General features: G+C 38.5%; 1 protein-coding gene across 7 annotated transcripts in view; it reads left to right on the top strand.

The window, feature by feature from the left end:
• Window positions 1–21,539, top strand: part of BCKDHB (branched chain keto acid dehydrogenase E1 subunit beta) — a 206,941-nt gene that overhangs the window by 98,787 nt on the left and 86,615 nt on the right. For 2 of the 7 annotated variants that reach the window (XR_013441198.1, XM_036073148.2), the window contains one exon: window positions 17,435–18,396. The exons of 4 other annotated variants lie outside the window; for them this stretch is intronic. Coding sequence is in view for 1 of the 3 variants with exons in the window: in XM_036073148.2 (XP_035929041.1) it covers window positions 17,435–17,443 (9 nt within the window). In the remaining 2 variants the exon portion in view is untranslated. Of the gene's footprint in view, window positions 1–17,434; window positions 18,397–21,539 lie in introns of those variants that run through there. One more of the 7 variants, XR_013441199.1, reaches the window with a different exon arrangement.

Below are 21,539 nucleotides of genomic sequence, written 5' to 3'. Positions count from 1 at the left end.
AGCACCAGGCCCAGGACAGTATAGGACCTCTACTTAATAGAGCCATTAATCAGGAGCAGGAATATAACAGGTTTTCCTTATACACACAAAAACAATGACCTAGACAAAATGACAAGACAGAGGAATTCACCACAAAAGAAAGAACAGAAAGAGGTAATGGCCAGGGAATTAATCAAAACAGATATAAGTAAGATTGAAAACAACAATCATAAGGATGCAAGCTGGGCTTGAGAAAAGGATAGAAGACACTAGAGAATCCCTTATTGCAGAGATAAAAGAACTAGAAACTAGTCAGGTTGAAATAAAAAAATGCTATAACTGAGATGCAAAACTGACCAGATGCAATGACAATGATGGACAAAGCAGAGGAATGAATCAGTGATATAGAAGATAAAACTATGGAAAATAGTGAAGCTGAAAAGAAGAGGGAGAGAAAAGTATTGGATCACAAATGTAGACTAAGGGAACTCAGTGACTGCTTAAAGCATAATAACATCATAGGAGTCCCAGAAGAAGAGACGGAAAAAGGAGCAGAAGGTTGATTTGAGCAAATTATAGTTGAAAACTTCCCTAATCTGGGGAAGGAAACAGTCTCCCAAATCCAGGAAGCACAGAGAACTCTCATTAAATTAAACAGAAGCCGGCCAACAGCAAGACATATTGTAGTACAATTTGCAAAATATAGAGATAAGGAAAGAACCCTGAAAGCAGCAAGGGAAAAGAAATCCCTAACCTATAAGGGAAGACATATCAGGTTTGCAGCAAATCTGTCTACAGAAACCTGGCAGGCCAGAAGAAAGTGGCATGATATATTCAACGTGCTGAAGGGGAAAAATATGCAGCCAGGGTTACTTTAACCAGTAAGGCTGTCATTCAGAATAGGACAGAAAGAGTTTCCCAGACAAAAACTAAAGGAGTTCATGATCACTAAACCACCCTGTAAGAAATATTAAAGGGGACCCTTTGAATGGGAAAGAAAGACCAACAGTAACAAAGACTAGAAAGGAACAGAGAAAATCTCCAGAAACAGCAACTTTACAGGTAATACAATGGCACTAAATTCATATCTATGAATAGTTACTGTGAATGTCAATGGACTAAATGCTCCAATTAAAAGATATAGGGTATCAGAATGCATAAAAAAAACCCAATAAGACCCATCTACATGCTGCTTGCAAGAGACTCATTTTAGACCTAAAGACATCTCCAGGTTGAAAGTGAGGGATGGAGAACCATCTATCATGCTAATGGACATCCAAAAGAAAGCCGGAGTAGCCATACTTATATCAGACAAACTAGATTTTAAACCAAAGACTAATAAAGAGATGAAGAAGGGCACTATATCATAATTAAGGGGTCCATCCAACAAGAAGATCTAACAATTGTAAATATGCCCCCAACTTGGGAGCGCCCAAATATATGAATCAATAACAGACATAAAGAAACTCATTGATAATAATACAATAATAGTAGGGGACTTTAACACCCCCCACTTAACAGCAATGGACAAGATCATCTAAGCAGAAAATTAACAAGAAAATGAAGGCTTTGAATTACACACTGGACCAGATGGACTTAACAGGAACGTTCAGAAGATTTCATCCTGAAGAAGCAGAATACACATTCTTTTCGAGTGCACATGGAACATTCTCCAGAATAGATCACATACTGGGCCACAAATCAGGCCTCAGCAAGTACAGAGAGATTGAGCTCATACCATGCATATTTTCATACCACAATGCTCTGAAACAAAGTCAACCACAAGAAAAAATTTGGAAAGACCACAAATATATGGAGGTTAAAGAACTTCCTACTAAAGAATGAATAGGTTTACCAGGAAATTAAAGAAAAATTAAAAATACATGGAAGCAAATAAAAATGAAAACATGACAGTCCAAAATCTTTGGGATGCAGCAAAGGCAGTTCTAAGAGGGAAGTATATAGCAATACAGGCCTACCTCAAAAAGCAAGAAAAGTCTCAGATATACGACCTAACCTTACACCTAAAGGAGCTAGAAAAGGAACACCAAATAAAGCCTAAAGCCAGCAGAAGAAGGGAAATAATAAAGATTAGAGCAGAAATAAGTGATATAGAAACAAAACCAGTAGAACAGATCAATGAAACTAAGAGCTGGTTCTTTGAAAGAATTAATAAAATTGTTAAACCCCTAGCCAAACTTAAGAGAGAGGACCCTAATAGATAAAATCATGAATGAAAGAGGAGAGATCACAACCAACACCACAGAAATACGAACAATCATAAGAGAATATTATGAAAAATTATATGCCAACAAACTGGGCAATCTGGAAGAAATGGATAAATTCCTAGAAACATACAAACTACCAAAACTGAAATAGGAAGAAATAGAAAATTTGAACAGACCCATAACCAGCAAAGAAATTGAATCAGTAATCAAAAATCTCCCAACAAACAAAAGTCCAGGGCCAGATGGCTTCCCAGGGGAATGCTACCAGACATTTAAAGAAGGGTTAATATCTATTCTCTCTCTCTCTTTTTTTTAAAAAAGATTTTATTTATTTATTTGACAGAGAGAGACATAGTGAGAGAGGGAACACAAGCAGGAGGAGTGGGAGAGGGAGAAGCAGGCTTCCCGCTGAGCAGGGATCCTGATGCGGAGCTCGATCCCAGGACCCTGGGATCATGACCTGAGCCGAAGGCAGACATTTAACGACTGAGCCACCCAGGTGCCCCAATATCTATTCTCAAACTGTTCCAAAAAATAGAAATGGAAGGAAAACTTCCAAACTCCTTCTACAAGGCCAGCATTACCTTGATTCCAAAACCAGAAAAAGACCCCACTAAAAAGAATTGCAGGCCAATATCCCCAATGAACATGAATGCAAAAATTCCCAACAAAATACTAGCAAATCAAATCCAACAGTACATTAAAAGAATTATTCACCACCATGATCAAGTGGGATTTATTCCTGGGCTTCAGGAGTGGTTCAGTATTTGCAAAGCAATCAACCTGATACACCACATTAGTAAAAGAAAGGATAAGAACCATATGATCCTCTCAGTAGATGCAGAGAAAAGCATTTGACAAAATATAGCATTCTTGATAAAAACCCTCAACAAAGTAGGGATAGATGGAACATACCTCAACATCATAAAGGCCATATATGAAAGACCCACAGCTAATATCATCCTCAATGGGGAAAAACTGAGAGCTTTTCCTCTCTGGTCAGGAACAAGACAGCGATGTCCATTCTCACCACTGTTTTTTAACATAGTACAAGTCCTAGCCTCACCAACCAGACAACAAAAAGAAGTAAAAGGCATCCAGATCGGCAAGGAAGAAGTCAAACCTTTTCACTATTTGCAGATGACATGATACTCTATGATGAAAATCCAAAAGACGCCACCAAAAAATTGCTAGAAATAGTGCATGAATTCAGCAGAGTCGCAGGATATAAAATCAACCTACAGAAATCTTTTGCATTTCTATACACCAATAATGAAGCAGTAGAAAAAGAAGTCAAGGAATTGATCCAATTTAAAATTGCACCAATTGTACCAAAAGCCCTAAGATATCTAGGAATAAACCTAACCAAAGAGGTAAAAGAACTCTGAAAACTACAGAATGCTTATGAAAGAAATTGAAGATGTGCAAATAAATGGAAAAACATTACATGCTCATGGATTGGTAGAGCAAACATTAAAATGTCTATACTATCCAAAGCAATACACATTTAATGCAATCCCTATCAAAATACCACCAGTATTTTTCACAGAGCTAGAACAAACAATCCTAAAATGTGTATGGAACAACAAAAGACCCTGAATGGCCAAAGCAATCCCGAAAAAGGCAAAGGTGGAGGCATCACGATTCTGGACTTCAAACTATATTACAAAGCTGTCGTCATCAAACAGTATGGTACTGGCGTAAAGTATGGCAGTATGTTACAAAGACTCACATATCAATGGAACAGAATAGAAAACCCAGAAATGGACCCACAACTATGTGGTCAACTAATCTTTGACAAAGCAGGAAGGACTATCCAATGGAAAAAAGATATTCTCTTCAGCAAATGGTGTTGGGAAAACTGGACAGCAACATGCAGAAAGATGAAACTGGACCATTTTATTATACCATACACAAAAAGAAATTCAAATGGATGAAAGACCCAAATGTGAGACAGGAAACTATCAAAATTGTAGAGGAGAACACAGGCAGCAACCTCTTTGACCTTGGCCATAGCATCTTGTTACTAGACACGTCTCCAGAGGCAAGGGAAACAAAAGCACAAATGAACTATTGGGACTTCATTAAGATTAAAAGCTTCTGCACAGTGAAGGAAACAACAAAACTGAAAGGCAGCCTATGGAATGGGAGAAGATATTTGCAAATGGCATGTCTGATAAAGGGTTAGTATCCAAAATATATAAAGGACTTATGTAACTCAACAACCCAAAACCAAATAATCCATTTAAGAAATGGGCAGAAGACATGAGCAGACATTTTTCCCAAGAAGACATACAGATGGCTAACAGACACAGGAAAAGATGCTCAACATCACTCAGCATCAGGGAAATACAAGTCAAAACCATGATGAGATAACCACCTTATGCCTGTCAGAATGGCTAAAATTAACAATAGAGGAAACAACTGATGTTGGCGAGGATGTAGAAGAAAGGGGAACCCTCTTACACTGTTGGTGGGAATGCAAACTGGTGCAGCCACTCTGGAAAACAGTATGGAAGTTCCTCAAAAAGTTAAAAATGGAACTACCCTATGACCCAGCAATTGCACTACTATGTATTTACCCAAAGGATACAAAAATACAGGTTCGAAGGGGTACATGCACCCAGATGTTTGTAGCAGCATTATCAACAATAGCCAAACTATCAAAAGAGCCGAAATGGCCATCGAGTGTTGAATGGATAAGGAAGATGTGGTATATATATATATATATATATCTATCATGGAATATTAGTCATCAAACAGAATGAAATCTTACCATTTGCAACAACATGGGTGGAGCTAGGGAGTATTATGCTAAACAAAATAAGTCAAAGAGAAATACCATACGATTTCACTCATATGTGGAATTTAAGAACAAAACATCAACATATGGGAAGGAAAAAAAAAAGAGGGAAACAAACCATAAGAGACTGTTATGTATAGAGAGCAAACAGGGTTGATGGAGGGAGGTGGGTGATGGGTCTTCAGGAAGGCACTTGTGTTGAGTACTGGTTGTTATATGTAGGTGATGAATCACTGAATTCTACACCGGAAACCAATTTTACCATATATGTTAAGTAACTAGAATTTTAATAAAAACTTAAAAAAGAAGAAGGAAGCTATATAAATATTTGGGGAGGAATAGTAGGCAGCATTAATAGCTTGTGCGAAGGGTCTAAGGCAGGAAGATGCTTTGCCTGTTGGAGTAACAGCAACGAGGCTGGTGTGGTTGTAGGGGATATGATTGTAGAAGTAACCAGCAGCCAGATCAGAAACAAAATAGGGATGCCTACTCTCTCCATTATTAATCAACGCAACTCTGGAGGATCTAAATGATACAAGACTAGAACATTACATTGTTATAGAGAAAAGAGAAAACTATTTGAACTTTATAGGGCATGTTCATACACTTGTGAAGACTTTAAACAATTGAGAATACAAGAATTGAGAAAGGAAGCTTGCTATACAATAAATATTTATTTATTTTTATTTTTTATATATATTTTTATAGTTTATTTATTTTTATTATGTTATGTTAGTCACCATACAGTACTTCATTAGTTTTTGATGTAGTGTTCCAAGATTCATTGTTTGCATATAACACCCAGTGCTCATTGCAATACATGCCCTACTTAGTACCTATCATCGGGTTAACCCATCCCCCCACCCCCCTCCCCTCTGAAACCCTCAGTTTAAAATGTAATAGTTTTTCCCTATCCTATTGATAAATAGCCAGAAATTGAAAATGGCCAAAAGATCGTATTTATAATAAAAACAAACTATAAAATAAGAATACATTTTATAAGAAAGATAGTAGATTTATACAGAAAATAATAAAATCTTATGGAAGGCCTTAAAACCAGACTCAAAGAGACTGTGTTCTTGGATGGTATAGCAATATAACATAAACTATCTAATACAACCCCAATTTCAGTCCTAACGGAGTTTTTTAGCCTTTTTTTTTTTAACTGTCTAAAAATATTTGCAACTTTACATAGAAGATTAAATGCCCAAAAATAGCCAAAAAAGAACAGTGAAGGGGATTTTTTATTAGCTGAAATTAAGACTAACTATAAAGCCATGTTAACAATCTATGGCTAGCAGTTAACATAGAGGTTAGGGCTTAGCAAACTTTGTAAAAGGCCAGATGGTAAATATTTTCAACTTTGTGGGCCAAATTGCCTCTCCCTTGACTACTCAACTGTGCCTTTTAGGGTAAAAGCAGCTATATGGGTGTGATTTGATTTATTTTTTGAATTGCAGTTTGCTAATTTGTGGTATATATTTTAGAATAAAATAGTGCTCAGAAACTGATAGCATAATATGCAACAAAAGTGATCTGCATGTGAACTGGCTGGTTTTGTAGCCCTTCAAGTTTGGAGGGAAATGTAAAACTGATTTTTTAAGACTAGTTTATTCAAAATATTATTCAGAACAGTTCTCTAGCTATTTAGATGTTCTGTTGTTTTTTAATAAAACAGTAGGCTATGAGTTATTGCCTCATATCTTTAATGTGGTGTTGCTGTGTTCCCAGAGCACTTTATCCATACAATGAATGCATTACCCACATTATGGTAATTTGTTTCCATGCCTAGTCCCAGCCTCGCCATGGCCTGTTGAAAGAAAGGCTGTCTTACACAGTTTTGTGCTCTAACAGGTGACAGACTCTTAGGTGATCAGTTAGTATTGAACTGATTTGAACTCTAAAATCAAAGCCCAACATTTCTCTGTTCACAATGTCTATATGTATTCACTTGAATTTAACTCAAACTACAGGTCTCAGTTCAGCGGGAAAAATGAAAATTTCGTCTATGAATATAGATGTGATTTTGGGTCTCATGGTCTTACATATTTCCATACATAGCCCAAGGCTTTCTATTATTTATATGGAAAAAAAGCAAAAGCCCTCACTGTTTGGCTGTTCCAAGCATTTTACATGTATTAACTGTAAATTTATTCCTTACCACATCAGCATGAAGTAGCACAGTGAAAATACTGAGGAATGGAGAGGTTAAATGATTGGCCTCAAGTCACATACCAACAAAGGTTGAGCCTGGCAGTCCTGCTCCAGAGTCTGTGCTCTTAACCAATCTGTGCCGCCTCATTTATCCATAGATAATGCATGCATATGAGTCTGTATCAAGGAAGAGATCGAAAGAGATGTTCTCTGTCTGATATTTCATAATGGGCCTCATTATCACTTCTTGAAAAATATATAACATTTTTTTCAGAAAAATCTTTTTCTAAGGTCAGCATTTAACATGAAGTAAAATAATTTTTTTTTATATAGATTCACTTTATGAGGAATTTAGATGAACTGGAATGAGTTTGGAAGAGAACCAACAGAAGCTTAAGGAAACTTAAGTCATGTTATTGAAGAGAATGTAGATATTTCATCTTGAGAACATTTTATAATGGAATTGGAAGTGTTTTTCATATATTTGAAGGTAGTAATTGGCAGAGAGTTTGGCTTTGTTCTTTATAGTTTGGGCAGATAAATTTAGGATCACTTGGTTGTAGATGCTTTAGAACAACAGGTTTTTCCTCCACGTAAGGAGGAACTTTTCTGCTGCCTTAGAAAATAACGAGCTTTTTCTTACCAGAATGCTCAGAATACGCTGGAAGCAAAGGATGTCACTGAGGATAATCAAGCATTTGGCTGATCGAATAACTGAACTAGGTGACCAGATATGAAGTTCCTTGCAATTCAGTGATTCTGACAGCTTAGCACAGAAGTGATTCTGCTTTATTACTTTATCCTTATTGTACACCTCACCACCTAGAAAAGTTCTATGTCAGTGATTTTTAGTGAAACTTAAGCTCATTAATCCCAGTGGCTGTAGAAAATAACATCACAGACTTATTCATAATATCAAGCCCATGGAAAATCATTCATCAGACTTGGTAATAATTGTTGCTCACGCTTCCTTACTGTTTATTAGATAGCAAGCATTTTGTTAAGCACCTTATATATGTTACCTTATTTACTCTTCACAGTAACCCTCGAGGGTAGGTAGTATTATCGTCTTTTCCTATTTTATAGGTGAGGGGTTAAAGTTAACTTGCCCATGTTTACATTAGCTAATAAGATGGCGGGACCAGAATTTGAATTCAAGGCTTTCAGAATCCAAAACCTGTACACTTAACTACTGCACAAACTTTCAGCTTCCTAGCCCAGATCAGAAATTGAAAGTCGAGATAATTGTTAAGTCATGGTTCTCAGGAACTCACACAACTCAGTAGGAAAAAAACCAACCCAATTAAGAAATGGTCAGAGGTACTGAATAAATATTTGTCCAAAGATGACATACAAATGGCCAACAGGTACATGAAAACATGGTCAACATCACTAATCATTAGGAAATGCAAATCAGAACCACAATGAGATTCCACCTCATACCTGTTAGAATGGCTACTATCAAAAGGATAAGAGATAACTGCTAGCAAGGGTGTGGAGAAAAGGGAACCCTTGAGCCCTCTTGGTGGGAATGCAAAATAGTGTAGCCACTGTAGAAAACACGGTAGAGATGCCTCAAAATATTAGAGACAGAGCTACTATATAATCCAGCAATCACACAACCAAAAGAAATAAAATCAGTGTCTTGAAGTGATATCTGCAGTCCCATGTTCATTGCAGCCTTGTTTACAACAGATAAGACATAAAAACAACCTAAGTGTCCATCAACAGATGAATAAAGAAACACACACACAGGAATATTATTCAGCCATGAGAAAGAAGGAAATCCTGCCATTTGCAGCAACATGGATGGGCCTTCAGGGCATTATGCTACGTGAAATGAGTCAAGAGAAAAACAAATTCTGGTTTCACTTATCTGTGGAATCTAAAAAAGCCAAACTCATGGAAACAGAGAACAGAATGGTTGTTGCCAGGGGCTGGGAGGTTGGGGAAATGGGGAGATATTGGTCAAAGGGTACAAACTTCCAGTTATAAGATGAATAAGTTGGGGGGCTCTCTTGTAGAGCCATAGTAGCTCTAGTTAATACCGTTAATACTTCAAAATTGCTAGGAGAATAGATCTACAGTATTCTCACCACAGAACAAGAAAAGTAATTATGTGAGGTGATGAGATGGTAGCTAATCTTATTGCGGTAATCATTTTACAGTATATACATGTGACAAATTATCATGTTCACCTTAAACTTGCATTTATATGTCAATTATCAATGAAGCTGAAAAAAATATAAAGAAGAGAGAAAAAGAAAATACTAAAGGAAACAATTGATTTGAAAATATAACCTTCCTATTGCTAAGCATTCAGTCACTCTAGCCACCTGAATATCCAGACCCATCCTGTCCAATAAATGTCACTAGCACAGGCGATGATTTAATTTTAAATTAAAACTAAAATTCAGTTCCTCAATCACACTTGTCACATTTCAAGTGCTTGGTAGTCACATGTGCTGGTGGCTACAATACTGGACAGTGCCAATACAGAATATGCCCATCACTGCAGAAAGCTCTACTGAACAGCACTCGTCTAGACTCCTCATGACCTAAAGTAAAAGACGATGGCTTTTTCCTTAACACAGTCTCCAGAATGGCACTTTGAGGTACACACTGACATCAACATCCAAGAGTATATGTTCATCACAGAGGAACAAATTTTTCATTCTCCAAGGTGGTCAATAATTAACTGTTTACTGCATAATTTAAAAATAATCTCCTCAACAAACATTTCTAGAAAGACAGAAAGAAAAGTTTGGTTTTATGAAATCATGCCAGCCAAAATACAACTTTAAAAAATACATTTAAGTTTTGTAACATATTTCAATTAGATATGAAATGGTTTATCCACAACAATTTCCTTGCTCCCTGTCCCTTCCCCCATTCTTCCTGCTATTTTACTCATTGCTTTTTTGATAGCCCTTTGTTCCGTTGATGGTGGGGACTCAAACCTTTTCTCCTGATATAAACAACAAAAGGTTGTTTACAGGTTGTTTGAAGTAGGTGAGGGAATTAGCCCTACAGCCTTCTGTGGGAGAAGAATGTTCTAGGCAGAGAGGAAAGTCAGTGCAAGGGCCATAAGGCAGAAGTATGTGTTATATACTTAGGAAACACCAAGGAAGTTTGTATGGCTGAAGCATTGATAGTGACAGCAGGTGTAGTCATAGGGTAGGTGGGAGAGGTTGGAGAATGGAGTGTTAGTACTTTGGCTTCTACCCTGAGTGAAATGCATGCTATTGAAGAGTGAAATAATGTATTATATTGCAAAAAACTTGATCAGGTTGCTGTGTGGGATTACACTGATTAGAGTCAGGGAGAGCAATTAGGAGACTATTGTAGAAATTTGGAAGAGAAATGATGGTGGCTTGGACCAAAGTGGGTAATAGTAGAGGTGGTGAAAGAAATGGTCAGATTCTATTTTTGTTTTTGTTTTTTTTTTAAGCAGAGACAATGGGATTTACTGAGCAACTGGGTGTGTAGGGAGGGGGAAAGAGAAGTCAAGGATGACTCAAATTTTTTGACCAGTGCTATTGAAAGGGTGGAGTTGCCACTGACCGAAATGGTATGACTGCAAGGATACACTTTGTGGAGGGAAGATCAGAAACAGAGTTTTGACTCTGTTGTGTTTCATGTATCTCATATGAATCTGAAATTTGGGAAAGAGATCTGAGCTGGGAATATACATTTGAAAGTCATCAGTATGTAGAGGACATAATCCACGAGACTAGATAAGATCACCAAAGGAATGCATATAGATAGAGAATAGACCTAACAAGGCAACCTTGGGACACTCCAACTTTTAGAGATCAGTGAGAAAGGAAGGCACCAACAGAGGGGACTGGGGAATGATCAGTGAGATAGGCTACATAAGGTAGTTATGAAATCCTAGGGTCGAGGAGGAGGGGTGGCCAGCTGTGCCAAATGATGCTGATAGGATCTCTAAGATGAGTACTGAGAACTGAGCAATTGGTTTATCAACACGGAGGTCATTCATTGGTGAATTTAAAGAAACAAATTTTAGTGAAATGTTAGGGAAAAAGCCTGACTGAGGTGTGTTAAAGAGAAATAAAAGGAGAGGAATTGAAAATTGCTAATGTAGAAAGTCGTCAAGGAGGATTTGGCAAAGTAAAAGCAAAGGAGATGGTATAGGATGGTGGAAGTAGGCTCAAGAGAATCTTGTTTTCTATATTTTAAAGAGATGGGATAAATAAGAGCATGATGAGAAAGTCCCAGTAAGAGCATTGTTTTGAGTAATTTGTGTACAAACATGCATATATCTTTTTCTAATTTATTATGCTAATGTTCCATTTATGAATATCTCAGAATTGCTTTATCTGTGTGCTCATTAATGGATATTTAAGTTGTTTTCCAGTCTTCTATATTATATACATTTTTGTTCATGTTTCCTTGTGCATATATGCACTATTTCATAAATATCTGGAAGTGAAATGTCTTGGTCCTTGTCTGTATTTTCAACTTTATTTTTTTTTTTTAAAGATTTATTTATTTATTTGAGAGAGCGAGAATGAGAGAGAGTACATGAGAGGGGGGAGGGTCAGAGGGAGAAACAGGCTCCTCGCTGAGCAGGGAGCCCGATGCGGGACTCGATCCCGGGACTCCAGGATCATGACCTGAGCCGAAGGCAGTTGCTTAACCAACTGAGCCACCCAGGCGCCCCTGTATTTTCAACTTTAATAGATATTTTCAAATTGTTGTACAATGTGGTAGTACCTACCATTTACACACTCACCAACAGTATGTGAGATGTCTTGTGATGAATCCGATTGTGTGAAATGTTATCCTTTTGGGTTCAAATCTGCATTTCTGTAATACTAATAAGATTGAACATCTTTTCTCAGTGTGTTGGGCATTCTGGTTCCTCTTCTGTAACTCTCCCATTTTTCTATTGGGGAAAAATAACAATTTCTTACTGATTTGTGGAGTTCCTTATATTTTTCCAAATAAAAAAAAACTTTATGAGCTACATATATTTAGTTATCTTTTCTCAGTCTGTGGCCTGCCTTTTCAGTTTTTTAATTGTAACTTTTGATGCACAACAATTTTAAATTCTGTTGTGGTCAGATTTATTTATCTTTTTATTTATAGTTTGTGATTCTTCTGTCTCATCGAAATCCTTCCCTATCACAAGATTATAAAGATATTCTTCTATATTTCTTTGAACAGTTTTTAAGTTTTATCTTTCAAACTTAGGTCTTTAATCACCTCTAATCATAGCTGATATTTTTAGTGGGGCTTAAGGTAGGAAGCATGTTTTATTTTTGACTCTGCACCATTTTTTAAATAGTCTGTCCAAATGATTTGCAGTACATCTCTGTCAGTATCTGATTTTCAGATATGCACGGGTTTGTTTAGGGGCTCTTTATTGTTTCTTTGTATCACTGCAGAGCCTTCCACTAATACTTATTTTAAGAATATAGCTTTATGATGATAAACCTAGATATCTGGTAGGACAAGTTTTCCCAACTTGCTCTTATTCACACTTCTTCTTGGCTATTTTTTAGTCCTTGTATTTTCTATAGGAATTTGAAAATTAAGTTGCCAAATTACACACACACACACACACACACACACAACCCTATTGGAATTTTGTAGGGAATTGCATTTGATTTATAGATTATTTGGAGAATATGACATCTTGACTATGTTGATTCTTCCTTTCTATGAATATGTTCTATCCCTCCATTTATTCAAGCCTTCCTGTGTTCTGTAATAATCTTTCGTATATTTCCCCCATAAACTTCTTGCTTATGTTTGGTTAGATTTATTCCTAGATACCTTACAGATTTGATTGCTGTGATGAATAGGGTCTATTTTTTCCTATTACATTTTCTTTTCCTATTAATGGTCCAGAAGAACATCATTTCTCATTGAATACTGAGCTATATGGGTGTTGAGTGGATTAGTAATGGAAAGGGCAATTTGGGAGGCAGAGTTTCCTAAAATGGGGAGACCATACTGAGGGACTGAACCAGAATAGCATCAGTGAGAATGGAGAAGAAAGCCTGGTTTCATAGCTGTCTGAGGCAGGCCCCAAAACTTGGTGACTTAGGAAAGTGAGGGGGTGTGACTGAAGAAAAGAGACTTGGGAACATGATAATAATTAAATGATGATCCTGTTAAATGAGGTTGGGTGCATGTTGAAGAGGGATAGTTGAATATTCATTTGAGGACTACATTTTAGTCAGCCAACTTTGACTGTGAGAACTAGAATTTATGCCCACTAGCTCATTAGAAATCTGGATAGCATTGTGTGGATCAAATGGGAGTCTGGGCAAGTCCAGTTACAGGAACTGGAAGTCCAGTTAGGTCTTAGGGCTCTTTGTCAGGCGGGTTTTGATTCTTGCTAATGTTCATTGGATTCTCCGTTTTCCACTGTAACCAGCTTCTTGATCACCCTGGCTTCTTCAGCTCTGATCCAACCTCTCGACGGTAGCACCTGCAACCAACTGGCAGTTTTTCTGTCCATCTTATTTTAAATTGCAATCTGTGATGTTGGCCCAATCATCTTTTTAATCAGCCTCCCAGGTCACAGGTTGCTGGCCAGGCCATAAATTGGCTCATTTTGCTTTTTGCTTGTTTTGGTCAAGTGTTCATTGGTTTAGTACTTTGTAGGATGACTACACTTCCCAATTTGCCCAGCATAATTGTTGTCCCAGAACAATTAATAATACCCCCTTTTTCAGTTTGGACAGTACATTATTTGGTTATGCTTTACTCATCACCAGGGACTACAAAACATGGCTACTTATTCCAAAGGAAGGATTATGGAAGAGGAGTGTGACTGGTAGCTACGCTAGGGGGTACTGAGTAATATCTGCACTTCTAGTGTATAGTGATGGTAGACTTGCAGAATCTGAGAATCCATGGTAATGGGAACTCATGATAAATGGAGGAGAACAGATGGAGTGTGCCATTTGGGTAGGTTTCCAGATACCCAAGTCAAACAGGTAAAGGTAGATCTGAGTATTCAGATAGGGGTCAGAGTAGAGAATATTTTGGCAGATGGTAGAGGTTGGCATGCCTTTATCAGGAAAAGGGGTCCATCCTTTGATAGGGGTTAAGGAGAAAGGGTTCAGGCATGGAACGTAAGAGCCCTAGTGCCACATCCCGGTCATAGACTAACTGGACAGGATCTATCACTAAGAGACTGGACAACAGGACAAAATTTAGCTACAAAGAGATAAAGTAAAAGCATGACCTTGCACTGAGACCCAATGAGAAGTACGGAGATATTAGGAGAATGATGCTAAGCCAGCTCATTCCCAGGCAAACTATTACATTTTACTCTTCAGCACCAGCGTAAAAGCTGAAATGTCAGTGGGTATAATTCCAAAGGTAGGAGTATACCAAACAGGGGAAGGGAAACAAGTGGGGAGCCCTGTGGACTGTGACAAACTGTGCTCCTTGATGAGATGATAAGGAGTTGAATGAGTACATATCTGATATAGGAAGATTGAAGGTAGATAGAACTTTGACCTCAGGTCTGGATAAGAGCAGGTTAAATTAATCATTGTTTGAAAACAGCTAAAAATTAGTGTGAAAAGTCCTCTAGTATCTATATTTTTAAAAATCTTACTTTAAGTGGGTCTCAATGTAAGTACAGCGACTTAGAATTATGAAGAATATGTTTATTTTTGCCTATTTTAAGAAATTTAAATAAGGATGAATGAAGAACTTACTTTTTCTATGTAAGTAACTATGACAGTGAGAAGTTACGTGTCCTAAATGTATTCAAAATGTGTATAAAAAAATACATGATTTCCTGATGACTGATTCTATAAATCTGAGTCTATAAAATAACAGAAGCTACTGGGGTTTTATGTTGAGGAAACTGTAACTGGGAAACACGTTAAGTATTGATAGTTGGGGAAGGCTGAGGTGTTCGATGACAGATGGATGCGAAGGCTGGAGGGGCGTGGACAGGGAAGGGCAGAGTTTTGAGACTATTGTGTGTGTAGGTATGTGTCTTAAACCATAAGATAGTGTAACTAAAGGGATGTTTTATAGTAGAAGTTGTAGCTAGGCAATGAGTAATTGCAAAAACATGTTAGAAAATGAAGCTTCCATGGGGCGCCTGGGTGGCTCAGTCGTTAAGCGTCTGCCTTCGGCTCAGGTCATGATCCCAGGGTCCTGGGATCGAGCCCCACATCGGGCTCCCTGCTCAGCGGGAAGCCTGCTTCTCCCTCTGCCACTCCCCCTGCTTGTGTTCCCTCTCTCGCTGTGTGTCTCTCTGTCAAATAAATAAATAAAATCTTTAAAAAAAAAAAAAGAAAGAAAATGAAGCTTCCTTTTGAGGTATTATTCCACAGAGATTCTAAAAGGGGTTGCTCAGGATTTGATTCCTGAAGGATCCCAACATAATTATATAAAAAAAATACTGTTAAAATTACCATTAAAAGAATTAGTCATAAATCTTTTTGTTTTGTTGTTGTTATATAAATGGAGAACAAAATTGTCCTTGTTCTGAGGGAAAAATGGGTAACAGGCGTTTTGTTTGTGTGGTCTGTACTTTATGTATGTGTGTCTACTACAATAGTAACAGATAATGTCTTTTAACAGCTCATGGAAAGAATTAGTTTCTTCTCTACCAAAAAGCTAGCCTTGTGGAAGCTGACAAAAGTCATTATATTATTATGATTTTGGCTCAAGAAAATAAGGATATCTTGGAAAAAGTGAAGGAGTATGGCAGTGGAAGAAAGACATCTGTAATATAGCAGACAAATTATTTCAACAAAAGATACAGTGTGTCTTTAATTGCATTCTCATGGACTATTGGTTTAAAATGTGCTGACCAACGGCAATATCTGGAAGAAGGGAACTTTGGATTTCCAGCTTGAGTTCAATTTAACGAACTTTTATTGAGCATCTACCCTGGAGGCAGGCAGCCTGAGTTTGATACTCGGTTCTGTTATTCTACCTCTCTGTACGTCTGTGTCCTCATCTCTGAAGTGGACATGGTAATGGTAGTCCTTATCCTCTGTTGTTATTTGGAGGATGAACTGAATTATAACGTATGTAAAGTACTTAGAACGGTGTTCACCACTTTGACACAGAAAGTCAACTGAATTAGAGACTGGGGATTTAAAGATGTTCACATTGTCTTCTTGGGAGAGACAGATCAGCCACACAACAGTATTAGTATTTTCTGATAATGCCAAGAAAATGTTTATCAAAAGGTTGCTGTGGGGACACAGAGCTGGAACAGATAACAATCTTAGGGAGATAGTTTTCCGAAGTAGAATTCAAGAAAGGTTTTCTGTAGGAGAGGAGAAAAAATTTCCCCTAAAAGGCCAGGAAACAAAAAGTAGATGAAGCCAGAGGCTGGGACACATTCATTTGTAGCTTTTTGAGCTTCCTTCCTTACTGGGTCCCCCTCTGCATCTGGTCACTGTGTAGTTACTTGGTAAAGGCGTGATGGAGATCATTTTAAGTTTCAATATTCCTTTCATTTGTACTATCAGTTACAAAGCTGAACTGAGTCTGATAGTGTTAGAATAATTGGGATAGCAAATGATTATTTCCAAGTGGAGTTCTCTGTACTATTAGACAGAGTATTGACTCTAGGGCTAGGTTAAAGAATGTCCCAGAGAATGAGCAGCCCCTGTATGGCATTACCCTGTCCTTCCACTCTCAGTTCTAATGAATTCAGAAGAGAGATGAGTGTTATCTTGTTAAAATAAAAGAAAGGAAGACATTTTAAAACCAACATTTGGGAATCATGCTTTAAGATAATCTTGATATAATAATTTGTGATTCTCTAACCTGTGAAAACTCTAAACTGTTCAGCAATATACAATGTATACATTTGTGGGGGTGCAGAAGTGTGACTTTATTTCTCTGTAACTGAACTCAGTTTAGCTCTGGAACCTCCTTTTCTGCTAGTAGTGAGCAAACATAGAATATTGCTACTTTACGTTAACCTCTCTTTAGCACTTGGGAATAAAAACTCAGTCAAGTGCAAGATGTAATGCAAAACTCATGGTCATTCTTAGAGCTGTTCCCATTCTGTGGTTCTTCCTCCACTCCCACCCTCGCCCACTCCCCAGACATAGTCCAGATAGTCTCAGTGTAGGGAAGAAGGAAGGTGTCCATCCATCCATTTGTCCCCCGGGCCTCCCCAGCCTTTCCCATGTGTCTCATCCTGATTGAGCTTTGCCTTTGTCTTCATGTTATCCCTATTGCTGTGTCAATAGCTGGGGCATCTTATGGTTGATTATTTAATTTTTTATTTTTTTTTTAGGTAAGCTGAAACCATGATGACTGCTTGCTGATTCATTGGCCAGCCCCATCGTTCTCCATGTTCAGTATACCCAGCCCCTCCCCCATTGCGGCAAGAGCTCTATGAGGCCTCCCTTGAAGGGGCCATGGGAATGTTTTTGGATTCCTTTCACATCTCACTAAAGCCAGAATGACAGGGAAGCTCAGAGCTCTCAATCCCATTCTGCCTCAGCACCCTTTGCAACCATTACTGCTCTATGGTATCTACCCAATACTGACTTGGAGGACCCATCAAAATGGTTCTCCCAGAGGTATTTAGATAGGAAGCTGAGCACAAGCCCCTAATGTTTGTGGATACCCTCTTCAGTCTGATTTTTTTTTTTAACCGTCTTACCACCCCATCTCCTGTTTATCTCCCTCCAGGCATTCACTTGCATATATATACCTTCAAAACACCCAGGTATCGTCTAAACTCTAGTTAGACACCTTGGTCCTTACCTCTTCCTACCAGCCAGTCAGACTTTGTCTGTTTTCCTAGAAGCAGGAAGACTGTTCTAATATCATGTTGTGCTATTATCATATCATATTCTATGAGTAACTTTCATATGAACTCTCAATCCTAGATGTTCCAAGTCAAATGCTTTTGGGACATCAAAACATACCATTTCTCTCTCAAGCTTTTGCAGCACAGAGTGCGGGTTTCAAGACTATTGCTTCTGCTGATCTCATCTTAAAAATTCTATTTGGGGGGCGCCTGGGTGGCTCAGTCATTAAGCGTCTGCCTTTGGCTCAGGTCATGATCACAGGGTCCTGGGATTGAGCCCCGCATCGGGCTCCCTGCTTCGTGGGAGGCCTGCTTCTCCCTCTGCCCCTCCCCCTGCTTGTGTTCCCTCTCTCGCTGTCTCTCTCTCTGTCAAATAAATAAATAAAATCTTTAAAAAAATAATAAAAATTCTATTTTGAAAGTTAGAACTGAACAACAAAGTCTTTGTTCTTTGCTGTGCCTGCCTGTCCCCCAAAGCTGAAGCTGACTCAGCTTTACTGGGTAGCAACAAAATCAGTAAGAATAAAAAACAAATCAGGTGATATTTCAAAAATACTATTCTGTTAACTCTCATTGCCTAGAGCTGAGTTGTTACACCCCAGGAGAGGAATCCTCAATCATTTATGGCCCTAACTTTGTGATGAGTCAGGCTGATACCCATGCATATTTATAAACAGAATTGTTAGTTTGTCAAAGATGTGTTACAGGTGAGCTAATGTTAGGTGTTGAGGGGAAATTGTTGGCCAAAATTTAAATTCTGACTCCTCTCTGATTCACCTGGATGTCTTTACAATTTATTGAAAACTTCCAGAATCTTCTCTCTTAAACAAACAGAATGACTCACTTGTGACAATAAAGCATATTGTCTGTACTTCTGGAGACTCAGTGAAGGATGTCAGCAGCCAACCAAATTCTATTATTGGAGATGTAAAATGAATAGAAACGGTTCTTGAAGTGACCCCTGTTCCATTCCTGAAATAGCAGCTGCTGGAATGCTCATGACTGTGAGTGGCTGCTCATGGCTGTGTTAGCGGATGTGTGTGTGATGCTGGGGGCCACTTGACCTGGCTGCGTCAGGGCGGTTTGGATGCTTTCTGCTACTTAGCATTCAGAATGCTCTAAGACCTGCTTGCCTCAGAGTTTTTCAAAGAAGGAAGTGAGATAATCTATGTGAACGCTGTCAACTTCAACTCTATGCAAGTGTTAGGTTGTTATCTTTAAATTTTTACTAACTCTCCTGCTGTACTCTTATTTCTCCTCCATATAGTTTTCTTTCGTTTTCATTGCTTTGAGATATTCATGCCTGGGAAGCTTGATTTTTTTTTTTTTTTTTTAAACAAAGTAAGCTTAGACTCAGTACCCTACATAGTCAGTCTCATCTGTTATCTTGACATCTTTTCCACTCTTTAAACCATGTCCTGGGGCTTCTTTGGTTCTTTTTGGGTCTGTGACTCTTCCTGTTGTGTGAACATGGGAAATGTTTCCAAATGTGCTATTTCTTTTTTTAAACTGAACTACATTCTCCGCTGCATAGTTTTACTTTTTTCTCTAGACTTTGTTGGGCTTACCATTTATATAAATCGGTCTGAAAAATGATTGATTTGAATTCCACATTTGGACAAAATGCCAATTATGTGCAAAGTATAGTGACCATCCTGGGGAGAGGGATGAGCCTAGGCCGTCCAGGCCTCCCACTGGAGTGGCAGTCAGCAGTGGTGCCATTCGCCAAGGCTGGGAACAAAGACATAGAGTGGAGGAGGGAAGGGTTGGGCAGAGTTGGGGAGTAGGGAGAGATTGATGTTAGTTTGGGATACGGAGAAAGCTTGACTAGGAGAGGCTCTGCCTCTAAGTGGCAGATTGAAGCCATGGGAGTAAGTGGAAGAAAAAAGAGATGAATTTCCTGTTGAATAACTACCAGACTTGCTATGGTTATTCTTCTGTGAACAGATATCCCGGTGGGGGAAGACCCCTCAGAATAGCTATCGTGATGTTGGGGTATCTATGTGTTGAGTGTCATTGATAGGCTTCTCTGGAAATGCACGGTTTGAAAATCAGCAACAAACTTGGACTAGAACTTCTCAACCTTGGCACTACTTGCATTTTGTTTCAGATAATTCTTTGTTGTGGGCGACTGTCCTGTGCATTGTAGGATGGTTAGCAGCATGCCTGGTCTCCACCCACTAGGTGGTAATAGCATTTCATTCCCTACTCCTCCTGCTGTTGGCTGTGACAACCAGAACTGTCTTGCAGACATTGCTAACTGTCCCATGGGCTACATAAAGCCACCTTGGCAAGTTCTTCTTTTGAGTTTATATAAAGCATTTTTGGAGGAGCTACATTAGCTTTTCTGTTCCAAAACAGCTGAAAAATGCATTTGCTTCTGCAGTTATCTTGACCCCCATTTCGGAAGCAGGTTCCTTATCTTGGAAGATCGAGTAAATAATTTTTAGGTTTCTTTAATCAAGTATTGCACATAAAAGCACAAACAGCTGTCAGTTTCAAATCAAATCGCGTTCTTCTCTGTGTATGTGTCACATATAAATGAAGGGGACGCTGCATTCCAGAAAGTGACAGAGCTAGCAGTTACGACACAGGAATGGCTGATAGTTCCTCACGTGTCAAACATTTGAAGGCAGACCATCCAAAGGAGTTACCTGAGAAGTACTCTTGGGGTTGGAGGTAAGAGGGTGGGGTTCAAGTGAAGCAAATATGAACTTGGTTATAGGAATTTGAATGTAAAAAATTTAAAACACAAGAGCTAGTCCTTAATATTTTCAAATGCACATTTGTTTATAGTTCATAAAGAAAAAGAATATAAGAAAGTAACTTAAGTTACCTGCCATAGTGGCTGGATTAACTTGTAACCTAAAATGCTGCTCTTAGAATTAGTACCCAAGTTTAGGTCCTACCCAAGGATAGGTCCGTGGCAAGCAGTGGCCTGTATATGTGTCGCCCTGAAATGATGCTCTTAGTTATTCTGTTAGAGCACATTTTGTGAGGATTTTGTTCTTCTTGTTCACTTTCCTTTCTTCATGTCCCACGTGTCCTGGTACAGTTCACAGTGGTGCAGAGTGGCCTGGGGAGCAGCCTCAGAGAGGATTTAGCATCCTGTTTGTTTGGCTCTGTTTCTTCCCTGACCTCTGGCCCCCTTCCTCGCAGTCGAGTGCTCTTGACCCGCAGCTGGGGAGAGCCGAGGCTAGGAGTTGAGACCGTGGTGCATCACCTCTTCTCACGGATCTTCCGACATTTCTTTCTTTTTTTTTATTATTATGTTATGTTAATCACCATTCATTACATCATTAGTTTTTGATGTAATGTTCCATGATTCATTGTTTGCGTATAACACCCAGTGCTCCATTCAGTACGTGCCCTCTTTAATACCCATCACCAGGCTAACCCATCCCCCCACCCCCCTCCCCTCTAGAACCCTCAGTTTGTTTCTCAGAGTTCATAGTCTCTCATGGTTCGTCTCCCCCTCCGATTTCCCCCCTTCATTCTTCCCCTCCTGCTATCTTCTTCTTTTTTTTTTTTTAACATATAATGTACTATTTGCTTCAGAGGTACAGATCTGTGATTCAACAGT

The sequence above is a fragment of the Halichoerus grypus genome, chromosome 9 (assembly GCF_964656455.1).
Source record: "Halichoerus grypus chromosome 9, mHalGry1.hap1.1, whole genome shotgun sequence".
In the NCBI taxonomy this organism is placed as follows: Eukaryota; Metazoa; Chordata; class Mammalia; order Carnivora; family Phocidae; genus Halichoerus; species Halichoerus grypus.
This window is presented reverse-complemented; position numbering and strand designations above follow the sequence as displayed.